Below are 18,663 nucleotides of genomic sequence, written 5' to 3'. Positions count from 1 at the left end.
ACCTACTCCCCAAGGGGAGTGGCGGGTTCAACAGTGTTCGCGTCGCACAAGGCGGAGGGTCAATGTGGAGGCTGGCTGTGTGGCATCGCCCGCTCTGCCTGTGAGTGGACATGTGGCCGCTCCTTCAGCAAGGTCCGAGCAGGCACACGGGGGGAGGGGTTTATTAGTGATTGAGAGCTCCAGCGTTAGGTGGGTGATGGAGCCCCTTAGGGTAATATTGGAAAGGTCAAGGAAGGAGGCCAGTGTTCACTCTGTCTGCTTGCTGGGGGGTCTCATCCGAGATGTGGAGGAGGCCCTGTCGGCGGCGATAGAGAGCACTGGGTGCACCCAACTGCAAAACGTTGCTCATGTCGGCATCAATAATGACTCCTGACATCTGGGTTCAGAGGTCGTCCTCAGTTCATACAGGTGGTGGCAGAGTTGGTGAAGGTGGAAAGCCTCATTCGCAAGGTGGAATCTGAGCTAACTATTTGTAGTATCGGTCCCAGAACCGATCGCAGTCCTCTGGTTTGGAGCTGAGTGGAAGGCTTAAACCAGGGGCTCAGATGATTCTCCGGAGATCTGGGGTGCAAATTTCTCGATCTCCACTATCGGGTGGAGAAATGTAGGGTCCCCCTAAATAGGTCAGGCGTGCACTACACACAGTAAGCGGCTACAAGGGTAGCGGCTACAAGGGTAGCGGAGTACGTGTGGAGTGCACATGTGGGTTTTTTAGATTAGAGAATTCGCTCCCTAGGCCCGACAAGAGACTTCCCAAAGACGCGACAAGGTAGTAGTAGGCAAAACGCAACAGGGAATAACAATATTAATGTGGTAATAGTAAACTGCAGGAGCGTCTATAGAAAGACCCCAGAACTGTTCTCATTAATAAACGGTCACAATGCCCACATAGTACTAGGGACAGAAAGTTGGCTGAAACCAGATGTAAACAGTAATGAAATCCTAAACTCAGATTGGAATATATATCGCAGAGACAGGCTGGACAGTGAAGGGGGAGGCATGTTTCTAGCGATAAAAAGTGCAATAGTATCAAAGGAAATTGATGGAGATCCGAAATGTGAAATAATTTGGGTGAAGGTCATGGTTAAAGCAGGCTCAAACATGGTAATTGGATGTCTCTATAGGCCCCCTGGCTCAGCAGCTGTTGTGTTAGAGCACCTGAAGGAAAATTTGGAAAATATTTCGAGTAGATTTCACGACCATGTTATAGTTCTGGGAGGAGATTTTAATTTGCCAGATATAGACTGGGAGACCCAAATGTTTATAACAGGTGGCAGGGACAAAGAATACATTGAAATTTTTGTGAGTGCCTTATCTGAAAACTACCTTGAGCAGTTGAACAGAGAACCGACTCGTGGCGACATATTAGACCTTCTGGTGACTAAACAGACCTGAACTCTTTGAAACAGTTAATGCAGAACAGGGAATCAGCGATCATAAAGCGGTCACTGCATCGACGATTTTAGCCATAAATAGAAATATTAAAAAAGGTAGGAAGATTTTTCTGTTTATCAAAAGTGACAAAAAGCAGATTACAGAGTACCTGACGGCTCAACACAAAAGTTTTGTCTCAAGTACAGATACTGTTGAGGATCAGTGGACAAAGTTCAAAACCATCGTGCAGTATGCATTAGATGAGTATGTGCCAAGCAAGATCGTAACAGATGGAAAAGAGCCACCGTGGTACAACAACCGAGTTAGAAAACTGCTGTGGAAGCAAAGGGAACTTCACAGCAAACATAAACATAGCCAAAGCCTTGCAGACAAACAAAAATTATGCGAAGCGAAATCTTGTGTGAGGAGGGCTATGTGAGAGGCGTTCAGTGAATTCGAAAGTAAAGTTCTACGTACTGACTTTGCAGAAAATCCTAAGAAATTTTGGTCTTATGTCAAAGCGGTAGGTGGATCAAAACAAAATGTCCAGACACTCTGGGACCAAAATGGTACTGAAACAGAGGATGGCAGACTAAAGGCCAAAATACTAAATGTCTTTTTCCAAAGCTGTTTCACAGAGGAAGACTGCACTGTAGTTCCTTCTCTATATTGTCACGCAGATGACAAAATGGTAATATCGAAATAGATGACAGAAGGGTAGAAAAACAATTAAAATCACTCAAAAGAGGAAAGGCCGCTGGACCTGATGGGATACCAGTTCGATTTTACCCAGAGTACATGAAGGATCTTGCCCCCCTCCTTGCAGTGATGTACCATAGGTCTCTAGAAGAGCATAGCATTCAAAAGATTGGAAAAAGGCACAGATCATCCCCGTTTTCAAGAAGGGACATTGAACAGATGTGCAGAATTATAGACCTATATCTCTAACGTCGATCAGTTGTAGAATTTTGGAACATGTATTATGTTAGAGTATAATGACTTTCCTGGAGGCTGGAAATCTACTCTGTAGGAATCAGGATGGGTGTCAAAACAGATCATCGTGTGAAACCCAGCTTGCGCCATTTGTCCATGAGACTCAGAGGGCCATAGACATGGGTTCCCAGGTAGATGCCGTGTTTCTTGACTTCTGCAAGGCGTTTGATACAGTTCCCTACAGTCACTTAATGAACAAAGTAAGAGCATATGGACTATCAGACCAATTGTTTGATTGGATTGAAGAGTTCCTAGATAACAGAATGCAGCATGTCATTCTCAATGGAGAGAAGTCTTCCGAAGTAAGAGTGATTTCAGGTGTGCTGCAGGGGAGCGTTGTATGACCGTTGCTATTAACAATATACATAAATGACCTTGTGGTTAACATCGGAAGTTCACTGAGGCTTTTTGCGGATGATGCTGTAGTATATCGGGCTTTTTGCGGATGATGCTGTAGCGTATCGAGAGGTTGTAACAATGGAAAATTGTACTGAAATGCAACGAATTGATGCATGGTGCAGGGAATGGCAATTGAATCTCAATGTAGCAAGTGTAATGTGCAGCGAATACATAGAAAGAAAGATCCTTTATCATTTAGCTACAATATAGCAGGTCAGCTACTGGAAGCAGTTAATTCCATAAATTGTCTGGGAGTAGGCATTAGGAGTGGTTTAAAATGAAAGGACCATATAAAGTAGATCATTGGTAAAGCAGATGCCAGACTGAGATTCTTTGGAAGAACCCTAAGGAAATGTAATCCGAAAACAAAGGACGTAGGTTACAGTACACTTGTTCGCCCACTGCGTGAATATGGCTCACCAGTGTGGGATCCGTTCCAGATGGGATTGATAGAAGAGATAGAGAAGATCCAACGGAGAGCAGCGTGCTTCATTACAGGATCATTTAGTAATCGCGAAAGCGTTACGTAGATGATAGATAAACTCCAGTGGAAGACTCTGCAGGAGAGACGCTCAGTAGCTCGGTACAGGCTATTGTTGAAGTTTCGAGAACATACCTTCACCAAGAAGTCGAGCAGTATATTACTCCCTCCTGTGTATATCTCGCAAAGAGACCATGAGGATAAAATCAGAGAGATTTGAGCCCACACAGACACATACCGACAATCTTTCTTTCCACGAACAATACGAGACTGGAATAGAAGGTACTCAAAGTACCCTCCGGCACACACCGTCAGGTGGCTTACGGAGTATGGATGTAGATGTAGAGTAGAACTGCAATAGCTACGAAACGATTGAAAACCTCCTTAAACGAACCTTATTTCAATGAAATTAAAAAACAATCCTATCAATGTTAATTGAGAGAGTGGTAAGTTAATACATGTAGAAAAATATGCACTCAGCTTTGAAAACCGCAATACTATTGGTATTGTGCACAATATTGTTTATTCGCAAGGGTTGGCAGCGAGCATACGCAAAACAGTTGTCCTGCCAATGAATGGTCTCTGTAAACGTGACTGATGACTTAAACACAAGCATGTAGAATATTAACGTGGTTTGTGTTCTGTCACAGAGTACACCTTTTTCTTTGTTTGGATGGTTTGAGAATGGGTTCTGATACGTGAAACCGGTCATTAATTTAACAAAAGTATCCGAATTTTGCAACTTTGCCTGTTTTTTTTTTTTTTTTTTTTTTTTTACATAAAACTGGTTAACTCAAGTTGCTGTCTTGTTATTATTCCAGCATGCTGGAAATTGAAGAAGTTGAAATTTATAGCTGCTCTTTTCCATAGCAGATGTTAATGCTGTCTTGTAGAATACCTGCCACACCAACCATTCGGAACTCATCACATATTCGGAAACAAACATCAAATATTTATTTCATTCTTAGATCTCTAATCAGATGGAAATGTTAACACCATTCATTGCAGAACATACTTGTATTACACTTTCGGATTTTTTTCTTTACTTTAACTGTAAAAAGTGGTAGAGTCGTAAGCTAAATGATTCATGACGGTGTTGGCAGTGTTAGCGCCCACCTCCTTCCAAATACTTGCATTACATTCATAACAAAAGACCAGACCGTGTTGACAATGCTACAATAGAAAAAAAAATTATACTTAGTAGCATGCAGTGGGACACACACCTACATCCATTCATATTGTAAACCATAAAAAATATCCGTTACATTATGGCTTACTCAATCGGCTACTGTCTAAATGATCACATTTCTTCAAGCTTTATATCGTTACTGCATTATTAACTTGCGACACACACACACACACACACACACACACACACACACACACACACACACTCAACAAAAGAAATAAATAATCGAAAATCACACAATGGTCATTCGTACGCACTCGCAAAAGTTGATAGTTGAAAGGCCACTAGTGATGTCACAACTGCTAAAAGTAGTGCGATAGTTGAACATGGAACATTTCAACATTAAATATGTCACTGACATCATTAGATTTACGACACTTCTTACGAAGACACAAAGAAATTTTGTTGAAAAACGCTGATTTTACTTCCTTAAAAACCACTGAATTCCCGTTACTTCCTTAAAAACTGTTGAATTCACGCTATTTCCTTAAAAACCACCAAATTCGCGTTATTTGTCGCGTTATCGTGTAAATGAATTTTTCCAGTCCCTAGTTGTAAACAGTTGTGTGCGCTGTGTTGTCGCATTCTTCAGGATAACAAAAAAGCTAGTTGGATTTCATTTTCTAGTTCTTCTAACAGTTCCACTTCCTCTTCTGCCATGTGGGCCAACCTCCAATGGCTCTCTGAGACCAAGGTCCATTATCCAATTTCCAGCCTGACCATAGCAGATGATGTCTTTGTGTATCCCATTACTAACTCCAACACCTTGGGCCGATATTTTGCAGAGATCTCTAGCTTCAACTACTAACACCCTGGTTTCCTCCATCAGAAATAAGTGGAGGAGACTCGGGCAAGACCCTTCTCTTTCCAGAATCATCAGTGCCACAACACCACTTTTACTGTGAGGGAACTAGTTCATGCTTTCACTTCATCTTGATCCTCCACCCCAGGGCTGGACAGTGTTCACATTCAGATGTTGCAGCAGCTTTCTTTTGCGGGAAAGCATTTTGTCCTTCATACATAAAATTGCACTTGATAGGATGGGACATTTCCCAGTTGCTGGCGTGAAGTCACTGTCATGCCCATACCTAAGCCCAGTAAGGATGAACACCTTCCCTCTAGCTACTCCCCCATTTCTTTCACCAGCGATGTTATGTGGATTTCAAGCACACTGTTGTGCAGGTGACCATGTTGTCACTTTGTCCACACATGTTGTTAACGACTTTCTGTAGAAATCCCAGACTGTGACCATGTTTTTTGATTTGGAGAAAGCCTATGATACCTGCTAGAGGACTGGTATCTTCCGTGCATTGTACACGTGGGACTTCTGAAGTTGCCTGCCCTGTCTCCTTCAGCAATTTTTAAAAGACCAAGTTTTCAGCGAACACATAGGTTCTAACTTGTTGGATACCTTCATCGAGAAAAACGGGTTGCCTCAGGGCTCTGCCCTGAGCATTGTCCTCTTTACTATCGCCATTAATCCTATTATGGCCTGTCACCCGCTGAGCATTTCCGACTCCCTATTCATTGGTGATTTTGCCATCTCTTGCAGTTCTCCATGGACTTGTCTCCTTGTGCGGAATCTTCAGTAATATCTCGATCCTCTTTACTCGTGGAGCATCAACAATGGCCTTCGCTTTTCCACTGACAAAACCATCTGTATGAATTTCTGGCTGTGTAGTGGGTTTCTTCCACAGTTTTTACACCTTGTGTCTGTCGCTCTTCCATTTGCTGAAATTACAAAATTCCTAGGGCTCATGCTAGATAGGAAACTTTCTTGGTCCTCCCACTTGTCTTACCCCAGTGGGCTCGCCACTCTTTGGTGGGTTCATGCTTGCCTGCCATGGGGCCCCAGCCTTTGCAACATTTTTTCTCTTCTGTGCTGTGTGTCTATCCTCTTGCTATTCCTTTTCCCCTCCCTTGGGGAACATGTCTGGGGTGTTATTGGGAATGTTCTGCATTGTCTGTCGCTGACGTAAGAACAGTCTCACCTTTGCCTTTCGCTCTCTTTTCCTTTCTTTGTTTCCCTTCTCCTCTCATTCCTCCGCTTCATAGTTTGAAGTCTCCTTCTCCTCCTCCTCCTCCTCCTCCTCCTCCTTCTTCTTCTTCTTCCTCGCGCACTCCTGAAGGCCGGTCCATGTGTGTGATGCATAACACATGACTGGGTAACACACAATCCCCACCCAGGGTCAAGAGGTAGGGTTCACACATACCCCCTGGTACAGGCCAGGTCCAGGGAGGGGTAACTGCCTGAGCTGCAGACTTCCCAAATTGCCGATTGGTCCCTCTGTCAAGTCTTTGGAAAGTTTGCGCAGTCACCTGAGGTGGCTGCACCCCCTTGTGAAGGGAGTCCCCAGTTGGAAGGAGCGCACCATCGAAGATGCTGGCAATCATGAGAGATTTTCTCGCAATGAGTCAATTGTCTTCCCAATCAATGTCTACGAAATGTAAACGTAATGAGGCTAATAATCCAAAGACCTTTCCCGCTGCACCACATACTGAAGACGGTCAGTCCATCGCCACAGTAAATCCATTTATTATTCAGAAAGGTGTTAATGCAATTGCTGGCTCTGTGAAATCTTGCTGTCGTTTATGGAATGGCACTTTGCTTTTGGAGACTACTTCTGATTCTCAAGCACAACTACTGCTTGCTGCCTCACTTCTCGATGGCTACCCTGTTCGTGTCAAGGCCCATAGAACTTTGAATTCTTCCCGTGATGTAATTTACACCAGGCTGCTCGACGGTCTAACAGAGGCCAAAATCCAATGTTACCTCTCTGATCAGGGTGTCATTGCCATCTTTTTGTCACCTTTGATAGAGTGGTGCTGCCGTCCAACATCAAAGCAGGCTATGAAATTATCAGAGTCTGCCCATACATTCCAAACCTGATGCACTACCAGCAGTGTCATCATTTCAACCACACTAGAACGTCTTGTCGACACCTGCTAAATGCTTAACCTGTGGTAAGGATGCACATGAGGGCAATTGTCCACCTCCTTCTCCCCGCTGTATCAACTGCAATGGTGGCCATGCTGCCTCCTCTCAGGATTGTCCCATGTATCTTGATGAACAGACTGTCCAAGAGATTCGAGTAAAGAAAAGTGTGCCTTACCCAGTTGCTCACAAGTTACTGGCTAGTCGCAAACCCTGTGTTCTCTCATCTGGCACCCATAGTTCTGTTCTTGTTACCCCTCGCTCCATGAAGGCCATGGCTGCGCAGACATACAAACTCAAATTCAGCTCTGAGGTTGTTAAATCGCTTAGTGTTAAGGTAGCATCAAAATCCAGTCATCTAGCTGTGCAACAAACCATCAAACTCTAGTCTCAAGGGGCGAAGCCACCAGCTACACAACCATTAGGCCAGGAGGAGTACTCCCATGTAGATTTCCTCCATCCCTCCAGCCATACAACACCCTAGTCTTCATCGAACCAGAAAGGCTCGAATAAGTTCACCAAAGGCAAACTGTCTTCTCGTTTGCCAATTCGAAGATCCTCTTCGATGGTGTCGCCACGTGGTACCTTAGCCTGGTTGGTCTCGGCATCGCCGGTGTGCACCACCATCCGTTTTTGTGTTGGATTCCTTGGACCGACTGCACAAGCAAGCCAATTCTTCTGTGGACCCATGGAGCAAGCTCTTCCTGCTTCTGAGCCCTGTAGTAGTGACCCTACACTAGCTGTCACTCGGCAGCCACTGAGTTGACACCCCTACCTCTCTTCATCATGACTGTCCTCCAATGGAACATTCGCGGCCTTCAGTCTCATAAAAAGGATTTATGGCTGCTTTTAGCATTACAGCATTCCCATGTACTCTGCCTTCAGGAAACGAAATTGCACCCTCACAACCGCTTGGAGCTTTCACATTACTTGCCGATTCGTTTTGACCTTCCCCCTGAGGTTGGTATTAATAGTAAACTCATCTCCCTGACTACCCATCTTAAAGCTGTTGCAGTTCGCCTTTCCCTTCCCCACCTGACTTTTTATCCTCTGTTCCATTTATGTCCCTCTGTCATTCGATATCACCAGGGCAGACTTCTTCAGCTTATTGGGCAGCTATGTCCCCCATTTCTGCTACTCGGTGACTTTAATGCACATCATCCCCTTTGGGGTTCTCCCAGGACCCGTCAGAGAGGTGCCCTCTTGGCTGACCTTCTTAACATCTTCCACCTTAACACTGGAGCACCCACTTTCTTTTCCAAGTCCTCACTCACCTATTCCCACGTGGACCTATCCTTTTGCACTACCGAGATTGCCCATTGTCTTGAGTGGTCCATTCTTTTTGACACCTACTCGAGCAACTATTTCCTGTGTGCTATCTGTTTGTTGACTCCTACCCCATCCGTGTGCATGCCCAAATGGCAGCCTACTAAGGCTGACTGGCAGCTTTAATCCTTCCTGGTGACCTTCGAAGAACAAGATTTCCCCAGTTGTGATGATCAGGTGGAATATCTCACAAACATTATCCTTACTGCTGCAGAGCATTCCATTCCTCGCATTTCCTCTTTACCACGTCGTGTCCCAGTCCCTTTGTGGACTGAGGTGTGCCACGACGCAATTCGCGCACGGAGACATGCTCTCCGTGTTTTTAACCATCATCCTATGATGGCCAACTGCATTCCATCCTACAATGGCAAACTGCATTCATTATAAACAGAAACAGATGCATGCAACATGTCATCGCGTTCTTTGGGATAGCAAAAGAGCTAGCTGGCTTTCATTCACTAGTTATTTTAACATTTCCACCCCTTCTGCTGTCGTGTGGGCCAACCTCCGATAGCTGTCTGGGACCTAGATCCATTCCCCAATTTCTGGCCTGACAGTAGCAGATGATGTTATCATGCACCCTATTGCTATCTCCAACACCTTGGAACACCATTTTGCGGGAGTTTAAAGCCTTCCTCCAATGGAAATGAGCAGAGGAGGCTCAGGCAATATCCTTCTCTTCTCTGAATCCTGAGTGCTACAATGCCGCCTTTACTGTGAGGGAGCCAGATCATGCTCTCAGTTCATCACCATCCTCTGCCCAAGGGCCAGGTGCCATCCACATTCAGATGTTGTAGCACCTTTCTCTTGCAGGCAAGCAATTTATGCTTAACACTTACAACTGCATCTGAGCAGAGGGCATATTTCCAGGACGCTGGCATGAAGCCACTGCCATACCCATACCTAAGCCTGGTAAGGACAAAAATCCTCCTCCTAGCACCGTCACATCTCTCTTACCAGCTGCATTTGCAAGATGATGGAACGTATGATTGGTATGGTGGCTCAAGTATCACAGTTTACTGATGAATGCACAGTGTGGATTTTGAGCACATCGTTCTGCAGTTGACCATCTCGTTACTTTGTCCACCCATGTCATGAATGATTTTTCTGTTGAAATCCCACACAGTGACTGTGTTTTTTGATTTGGAGAAAGCCTATGACACCTGCTGGAGAACTGGTATCCTCCATACTCTTTACACGTGGGGCTTCCGTGGCCACCTGCCCTGTTTCCTTCAGGCATTTTTAAAACATCGAGTTTTCAAGGTACATTTGGGTTCTGCCTTGTCGGACATCTTTATCCAGGACAATGGTGTGTGTCAAGGTGCCAGTTAACAAAATTGTGTACACTTGAACAGTAGTATATTATCAAGAAATAATTTAACACTTTACAATTAGCAAAACACAGTATTTAACAGTGGGAGCACTGATGACTAGTAAATAAGGCAGGTAAACCCAAGGCTTACCACATCAGTAAATAGTCCTTAAAATGTATGGGTGCAAGATGATAATTTAGAAAGCAAAGATCACTGCTTGTTGGGGTATGCAAAAATAAAATCGCCTTCCTTTTTTATCATAGTAATTTAAAGTACTAAGCAGTTGCAGCAAGAATTATTAATGGCTATGTGCTGTGGCTCATTAATAGACAATTACAGGTCAAGAACTTAAACTGACCAAACAAGTAACTACACGTAGCAACTGCACAAATGGCTGAAGGGCCAATAATTAATGATTAACACTACAAAGCCCTTTAGGGTAATGAAATATTACATACAAATTTCATTAAGGAATAAGATGACTCACCCCTAAAGATCACTTACAGCAACAATGACCAATCATATTAAGTGAATAGAACTTTGTGGGAAAAAAATCTAAAAGACAGATACAGGATAACAGAACCAGTGATTGTTGACCATGCAAATGAGTTTTCCAATGAGCAAAGGTGCTTTATCATCCAAGCATGCCTCAGCTGGCATACAGGATATCAGGCTTGTAAACACAGTGAGCCTTGAGGTGCAATAGCCACCAAATGTACTGCTCACTCAGCTTAGATAAAATCAGCCCTCCAAATCTCCATACTGCTGCCAACAAGTTCTCTCATTTCTGCTTGCTACACATGTCCTTTATTCCCACCCACTGCTGCTCGTGCTCTCTAGTGGACTGGCGTCCACCAGTTTTGCATGTGCACGCACACACACACACACACACACACACACACACACACACACACTCAGATTGGCTGATCTTTCTGCATCTAGTGTATCTTGTGAGTGTGTCGCTACTCTTCTTCCACACACACATTACACCTTTTGAGGCTACAAATGGAGAAGACTTACGTGACAAACTTCTGTATGGTATCATAACAATTGGCATGTACTTGAACAAATATGCACTTTAATTAAGAATTGTATTGGGAAGTAATGTTGCTCATTTCCTAAATAAATTTATCTTATTGTATATATTCTGGCTCGCAGATAGTCGCAACGAAAAGATTGTCAGAAAGTAAGCTTTTGGCCAACATGGCCTTCATCGGAAATAGAAAATGTACATATGCACACACAAATGCAAACACAACTCGCACGTGTGTGTGTGTATGTGTGTGTGTGTGTGTGTGTGTGTGTGAGAGAGAGAGAGAGAGAGAGAGAGAGAGAGAGAGAGAGAGAGAGAGCGTGAGAGCGTGAGCGTGAGTGTGTGCACACGTTCTATTTCCAACGAAGACCTTGTTGGCCGAAAGCTTATTTTCTGACAGTCTTCTTGTTGTGCCTTTTGAAATATTGTCACATTCCATCCTGGATTTTCCATTGTTTGTGTATATTCTGCGTGTACCATAATTACAGCTTAAAAAAGTTCTTTGTTTTTATTTCACTTAAACATTTAAGTTTTTTCAATTTGTTCTTTCTTTATTTCAGCCTGTTGTGAAGTTGTTGATTAATAGACACAACAACAAGTACTCTTATACAAGGTAAGGCTGCACGAGTTATTTGATTTCATTAGAAATAAGATTAAAAAATAAGTCTTTATTAATTTCTGCCATGTAATTTAGCTAGTACAGCAATCTTTTTACTAATTCTTTTACATGCACAGTATTTTTTCTGTTGCCATATATTCAGACACATGGCTAAATTTGGTACAGGAAAGTCACATGAACAGCACAATTCAGCACACTGTTATCCACTGGTTTACACCCCATTTTTGTGATTATGGAACAGATGTTACTTAATTCCTTAAAATCACTCCAGTGCTTTGAGTTAAATGGCACAGTGATGAAGACAGTGTATAAACATCCCATTTCAAGTCTCCTGTGATTTTCCTAAATGATTTCTGACATGAGCAGAATGACTCCTCCACTGAAGTAAGTGCTCTGTTTCTAATAGCCACCATTGACAGGTAGTTGGCAGTTTGGAGATGAGTGACGTGTCTGTTACAGCATGCAGATTATATTTGGAAAAGATGACAGACATATCTCAGCTTTGAAAATTTATTGTAACATTTTTCTTATGTCTGTTGCTTGTATAAAGGTGCTCTGAGATGTTTGTATTGCCATCAAAAAACAAAGATGGCACCACATGTCACCCCCAGGGGGCTCATTGCTCTTTGGCGAGTTCTTGCTTGGCAACCACATGGCCCCAGCCTTTGCAGCATCTTTTCCCTTCCGTGCTGAATGTCTACCCTCTTGCTGTTATTTTTCCCTTCCCTTGTGGAACATGACTGGGGTGTTTTTGGGAATGTTCCACATTTTCTGTAGCTGACATAAGATCAGTCTCACCACTGTTTTTCATTTCTTTTTTCCTCTCTTCATTTATCTTCTCTTACACTTCCTCCACTTTGGCGCTTGCGGCTCCTCTTTTTCATCTTCTTCCCAGTGCTCTTCTTCCCAATGCGCTCCTGAAGGCTGACCCACGCATCTGACGTCTAACTGGTGACTGGGTAACATGTAATTCCCAGCCCAGGTTGACAGGTAGGGTTTGCATGTACCCCCTGGTACAGGTCAGGCATAGGGAGGAGTGATTGCCTGAGCTGCTAGCTTCCCAAATTGCCAATTGGTCCCTCCGTTAGGTGTTTGGGAGATGTTACCTGAGGTGTGAACACCAAAGGGGAGGGGGGGGGGGGGGCCGTTGGAAGGAGCATGCCATCGGAGAAGCTGGCAGTCATGGTGGATTTTCCCGCAGTGAGCCAATCATCATTATTGCAGTCGATGTCTACCAAATGTAAACGGCTTGAAGCTCCCATTTCGAAGACCTTCCCAGCTGCGTCATGGTTCCTCGTGGTTACACATACCAAAGATGGTCAGTCCTTTGCAACGGTAAATCCATTTCTAATTCAGAAAGGTGTTAATGTACCTGATCGCCCTGTGAAATCCTGTTCTCATTTACACAATAGCTGTTTGCTTTTGGATTCTCAAGCATGACTACTGCTTGCTGCTTTGTTCTTCCATGGCTGTTCTGTTCATGTTGAGGCCCATAGAACTCTTTAATTCTTTCTGTGGCATTATTTACACTAGGCTGGTGCTTTACCTAGTCGCCTGCAAGTTATTGGCTAGTCACAAACTCTGCGTTCTACCATCTGGCACTTACAGTGCTGTTCTTGCTACATCTCGCTCGATGAAGGACATGGCCGCGCAGACATGTGACCTCAGATTCAGCAGTGAGGTTGTGAAATTGCCCAGCGCATGGTAGCATCGCCGTCTCCTCGTCCAGCTGTGCAACAAGCCACTAAACATTTGCCTCCCAGTGCGAAATCACCTGCTTCACAACCAGCAGGCCAGAAAGGACAGAAGGAATACTCCTGCGAAGACTTCCTGCACACCTCCAGCCAGTGAACATCTGAGTCTTCCTCTGCAAACCGGAAAGGCTCCAAAAAGTCAAACAAAGGCAAACGGTCTCCTCCTTTACTGCCTCAAGAGATCCTCTTCAATGGTGCGATTACCCCTCCCAGCTGACTTCTGTGTCTCCGGTGGGCACCACAACCGTTTTTCTGCCATGGACGCCAGAGATTGACAGAGGAAGAGTTCCGATGGCCCTGTAGATCTCATGAAGCAGGATCCTCCAGCTTTTGCACCCCATAGCAGTGAGTCTTTGGAGGCTGGCACTCAGCAGCCTCCAATGTGACACCCCTTCATTTTTCCTCTCCTCCCCTTTCCTCATACTGGCTCTCCTTCATGGAATGTTCATGGCCTTCGATCAAACAAAGAGGACTTATGACTGCTCTTAGAATCCAACTGTCTGCTTGTTCTCTGGGTCCAAGAAACAAAATTGGACGCCCACGACTGCTTCGAGCTCTCGCTTTTCATCACAGTGCATTTTGACCCTTCCCCCCCCCCCCCTCCCCGCCCCTTGCCTCCCCCAGGACAGCATTCCACCTCGTAGGGGAAGGGGAGTCATGCTTCTCATACAGGATGACGTTCAACCCATCTTCCTAGGTTCAAGCTGTTGCAGTTCGCCATTCACCTTTTCCTTTCTCACTTGAACTTTTCCCTTCATGCGTTTTCTGTCCCTCCATCATTTGATGTCACAAGGGCAGACTTCATCCAGCTTATTGGGCAGATACTTCACCAATTTCTGCTGCTCGGTGACTTTAATGCGCACCATCCCCTTTGGGGTTCTCCCAGAACCTGTCAGAGAGGTGCCCTCTTGCCTGACCTTCTCAATCAACTTAACCACTTCTGCCTTAACACAGGAGCACCCACATTCCTTTCTGACTCCTTGCACATGTATTCCCATTTGAAGCTGTCCTTCTGCATTGCCCAGCTTGCGCATTGTTGTCTGTCCTCTCTGACACACACTCAAACGACAATTTCCCGTGTACTATCTGCTTGCTGACTCCTACCCCACCTACGTGCACACCCAAACAGCAGCTTGCTAAGACCAACTGGAGGCTTTACTCATCTGTGGCGAATTTCGATGAACAACATTTTGCCAATTGTGATGACCAGGTGGAATATCTTATAAATGTTGTCCTTATTGCTGCAGAATATTCCATCCCTGGCACTTGCTCTTTATCATGCCGTGTCCCAGTCCCTCGGTGGACTGAGGGATGCCACAATGCAGTTCGCATGAGGAGACATGCTCTGTGTTTTTAACCATCATACTATGATAGCAACCTGCATTCATTATAAGCAGTTGTGTGCACAATGTTGTCGAGTTTTTCCAGATAGCAAAAAAAGCTAGCTGGATTTCATTCACTTGTTCTTTTAACAATTCCACTCCCTCTTCTGTCATGTGGGCCAACCTCCGGAGGCTCTCAGGGACCGAGATCCATGCCCCAATTTCCGGCCTGACAGTAGCAAACAATGTCATAGTGAACCCTGTGCTATCTCCAACACCTTGGGCTGCCATGTTGCGGAGTTTTCGAGCTCCTCCCACTCTCACCTTGCCTTCCTCCATCAGAAATGAGTGGAGGAAGCTTGGGCGATAACCTTCTCTTCTCAGAATCATGAATGCTACAAATTTACTGTGAGGGACGTAGATCATGTTCTTACTTCATCCTGACCCTCTGCCCCAGGGCCAGATGATGATCACATTCAGATGTTGCAGCACCTTTCTCTTGTGGTCAAGCACTTTGAACATGCAACTGCATCTGGACAGAGAGCACATTTCCCAGACAGTGGCGTGATGCCACTTTCATACCCATACCTAAGCTCAGTAAGAACAAACACCTTCGTTCTAGCTACTGCTCCATTTCTCTCACCAGCAGTGTTTGCAATGTGATGGAACGTATGATTCACGCCAAGCTGTTATGGTGGCTCAAGTCTTGCAATTTACTAACCACTGCACAGTGTGGATTTCAAGCGCACCGTTGTGCGTTTGACCATCTCGTCACTTTATCCAACCGCGTCACAAATGGTTTTCTGCGAAAATCCCAGACTGTGGCTGTGTTTTTCAATTTGGAGAAAACTATAATACCTGCTGGAGGGCTGGTATCATCTGTGCTCTGTATATGTGGAGCTTCTGTGGCTGCCTGCACGGTTTCCTTCAGGAATTTTTAAAAGCTGGAGTTTTCAAGGTACGTGTGCATTCTGCCTTGTCAGACACCTTTATCCAGGAAAACTGTGTGCATCAGGGTTCTGTCCTAGTGTAATCCTCTTTGCTATCGCCATTAACCCTATTGTGGCCCGCCTCCTGTGGGGCATCTCCGGCTCCCTTTTCATTGACAGTTTTGCCATCTAGTGCAGTTCTCCATGGACTTGTCTCATAGAGCAGCATCTTCAGCGATCTCTCAATCACCGTCACTCATGGAGAATCGACAATAGCTTCCGTTTTTCCACTGACAAAAACATTTGTATGAATTTCTGGCAGCCGAATTGGTTTCTTCCACCACCTTTATATCTTGGGCCTGTTGCTCTTCTGTTCGTTAAAACTACGAAATTCCTGGAGGCTCATATTTGATAGGAAACTTCCTTGGTCTTTCCATGTGTCTTATGCTGCCTTAATACTATCCAGCATCGTGGCATCCATTTGACCACCGGTGCCTATTACACTAGCTCAGTAGAGTCTGTATACAGAAGCTGCCAAACTACCGCTGTCCTACCGCTGTGAGTTTCTCCTCAGTAGATATGCATGCTGTTTGTCTGCCATGTGTGGCCACCCATCCTATGACTCCTTTGATCGCCAGTATGCGGTGTGTCCTTCTTCTCTGTTACCTCCTGGAGTTCGCTTTTGGCTCTTGCTCCAGCAGCTTAACGTCATGCTACCTGCCACATTCCCAGTGTGTGTGAACCCTTCACCACCTTGACTTCGTACGGTGGCCTGTGTTCATCATGGCCTTCATTCACTTTCTGAGGACACTAATCCAGCCTCGCTCTATTGCCTTCATTTTTAACTGGTTTCTTTGTCTTCATGTTCTACAGTTTTGACAAGGGCGTGTATGACTATAGCTGTTTTTGGCGCTAAAGCAAAACAAACCCACTTGTCACACACATTGGCTGGAAAGAAATACAGACAACATTATTAACGAGACAACGTTGTGTTGCTTTGCAGCATTTACGTTCCCCTTGGTACCACACCCTACACCTCACAGGGTCACATATGGTGCAAATGGCATTGATTGATGTCTGCTACAAGCTTTGTGTTCATTTTCAAGATGACCCTACAGTACAGTACTTAAAAATAGATGTAATTGCCCAAAAGCCTGGAGGTGGGGGGGGAGTGTAAAACAAACTTTCATTTCACAGTAGACAAGAGCATTGGCTGTTTGTGAAATGGGAAGACATTAGAAATGTCTTGCTTTTGACAACAAAACACAATATGACTGCATCCAATATCAGTGTCTGAACAAAATTAGGAATGGTAACAATGAAGAAGCTTGCCTGTATGTTGGATAAAAAAAAGGACTGATGTAGACCACAGTGACCAGCTGATGGACTAATAACCTTTTGAGAGGAAGCAGATACAGTCCCAAAAGCAAGCTTTTTTCATGTTTTCATTACAATTATAGCAAATTTGTATCCTTTATGTAAAAAGTCAAGGCCTACTGCAAACATCTTGTTAAATTTATTACTGAATTGGCATTGACTATGATAAGCAGAGGTCTAGTTGAATCAATTTGTACTCAAAATACGAGGGGCATTTGAAAAGTCCGTGCAAAAAATAAAAGCTACTTACGTGTTTGGGGTAATCTTTTTTATTTTTCGACATAGTCTCCTTTTAAACGTATACACTTCGTCCAATGCTGTTCTAATTTGTTGATCCCTTCCGAATAATAGGAATTGTCCAAGTCTGCAAAATAGCTATTAGTTGCTGCAATCACCTCCTCGTTTGAATAACATCTTTGTCCCGCCAGCCATTTCTTTAAATTGGGGAACAAATAATAGTCCGAGGGAGCCAAGTCTGGAGAATAGGGGGGATGTGAGAAGAGTTGGATTCCTATTTCCATTAATTGTGTGACCACAACTGCTGATGTGTGTGATGGTGCATTGTCATGATGGAAAGAACATTTTGCAGTGCAATCACCGGTGCTTTTCTTGCAGCGCGGTTTTCAAACGGTCCAATAACGATGAATAATATGCGTTTGTAATAGTTTTATCCTTTTCCAGATAGTCAATGAGGATTATCCCTTGCAAATCCCAAAAGACAAGTCACCATAACCTGTAGCCAAAGGACTGGTCTTCACCTTTTTTGTTTCAGTTTCTGCCATTGTTTAGATTGCTGTTTGGTCTCAAGAATATAGTAATGTATCCCTGTTTCATCCACAGTGACAAAACGATGCTTAAAGTCCTGTGGATTTTTCCTGCACAGCTGCAAACCATCCTTGGAACACGTCACACAATTCCATTTTTGGTCAAGCGTGAGCAATCACGGAACCCATCTTGCGGATAGCTTTCTCATGTCCAAATGTTTATGCATACCTGTTCATTCGAGATGCCCACAGCACTATCAATCACACGCACCATAACTCTTCTGTCATCCATCACCATATCAGGGATTTTATCAATGATTTCTGGAGTTGTAACCTCCACAGGGCATCCAGAACATTCAGCATCACTTGTGCCCATATGGCCACTCAGAAAATTTTGAAACCACTTATAAACTGTTCTAATCGAAGGTGCAGAATCACCGTAATGTTTATCAAGCTTCTCTTTAGTCTCCTGAGGTGTTTTGCCTTTCATAAAGTAATGTTTAATCACCACACGAAATTATTCTTCATCCATTTTTTGACAATCACTCAACTTCCTTGATTCACACGAATGCCAAACACAAAGAAATAGACCAAAATAGCTGAAACTTGGTGTGCGTTCTTTCCAAAGATGCTACCAACTAAACATGATCTCGATATGCACCGGTGGTGCCATCTCTCGGACTTTGCACGGACTTTTCAAACACCCCTCGTAGATCACCTGTAGACAGACTTAGAGGAAAACATTTTTCTAAACTGCTTCCTGCTACAGAAATGTCAAAATAGCCTGGGAGAAAATGTAAGGCTTGTGCTGAACACAGGAAGGGAAGATCTGGGAAAGTGGCAGGAAAAGATATC

The 18,663-nt window shown here is 44.2% G+C and overlaps 1 protein-coding gene across 1 annotated transcript in view; it reads left to right on the top strand.

Moving 5' to 3' along the window:
* LOC126465089 (BTB/POZ domain-containing adapter for CUL3-mediated RhoA degradation protein 3) overlaps positions 1-18,663 on the top strand; it is a 120,534-nt gene that overhangs the window by 43,399 nt on the left and 58,472 nt on the right. Inside the window, exon 3 of the mRNA XM_050096279.1 lies at positions 11,604-11,656. Within this exon, the coding sequence (XP_049952236.1) occupies positions 11,604-11,656 (53 nt within the window). The remainder of the gene's footprint in view (positions 1-11,603; positions 11,657-18,663) is intronic.

This window comes from Schistocerca serialis, chromosome 1 (genome assembly GCF_023864345.2).
Source record: "Schistocerca serialis cubense isolate TAMUIC-IGC-003099 chromosome 1, iqSchSeri2.2, whole genome shotgun sequence".
NCBI lineage: Eukaryota > Metazoa > Arthropoda > Insecta > Orthoptera > Acrididae > Schistocerca > Schistocerca serialis.
Note: the sequence above shows the minus strand (reverse complement) of the source record. Positions and strands in the feature narration are given on the sequence as shown.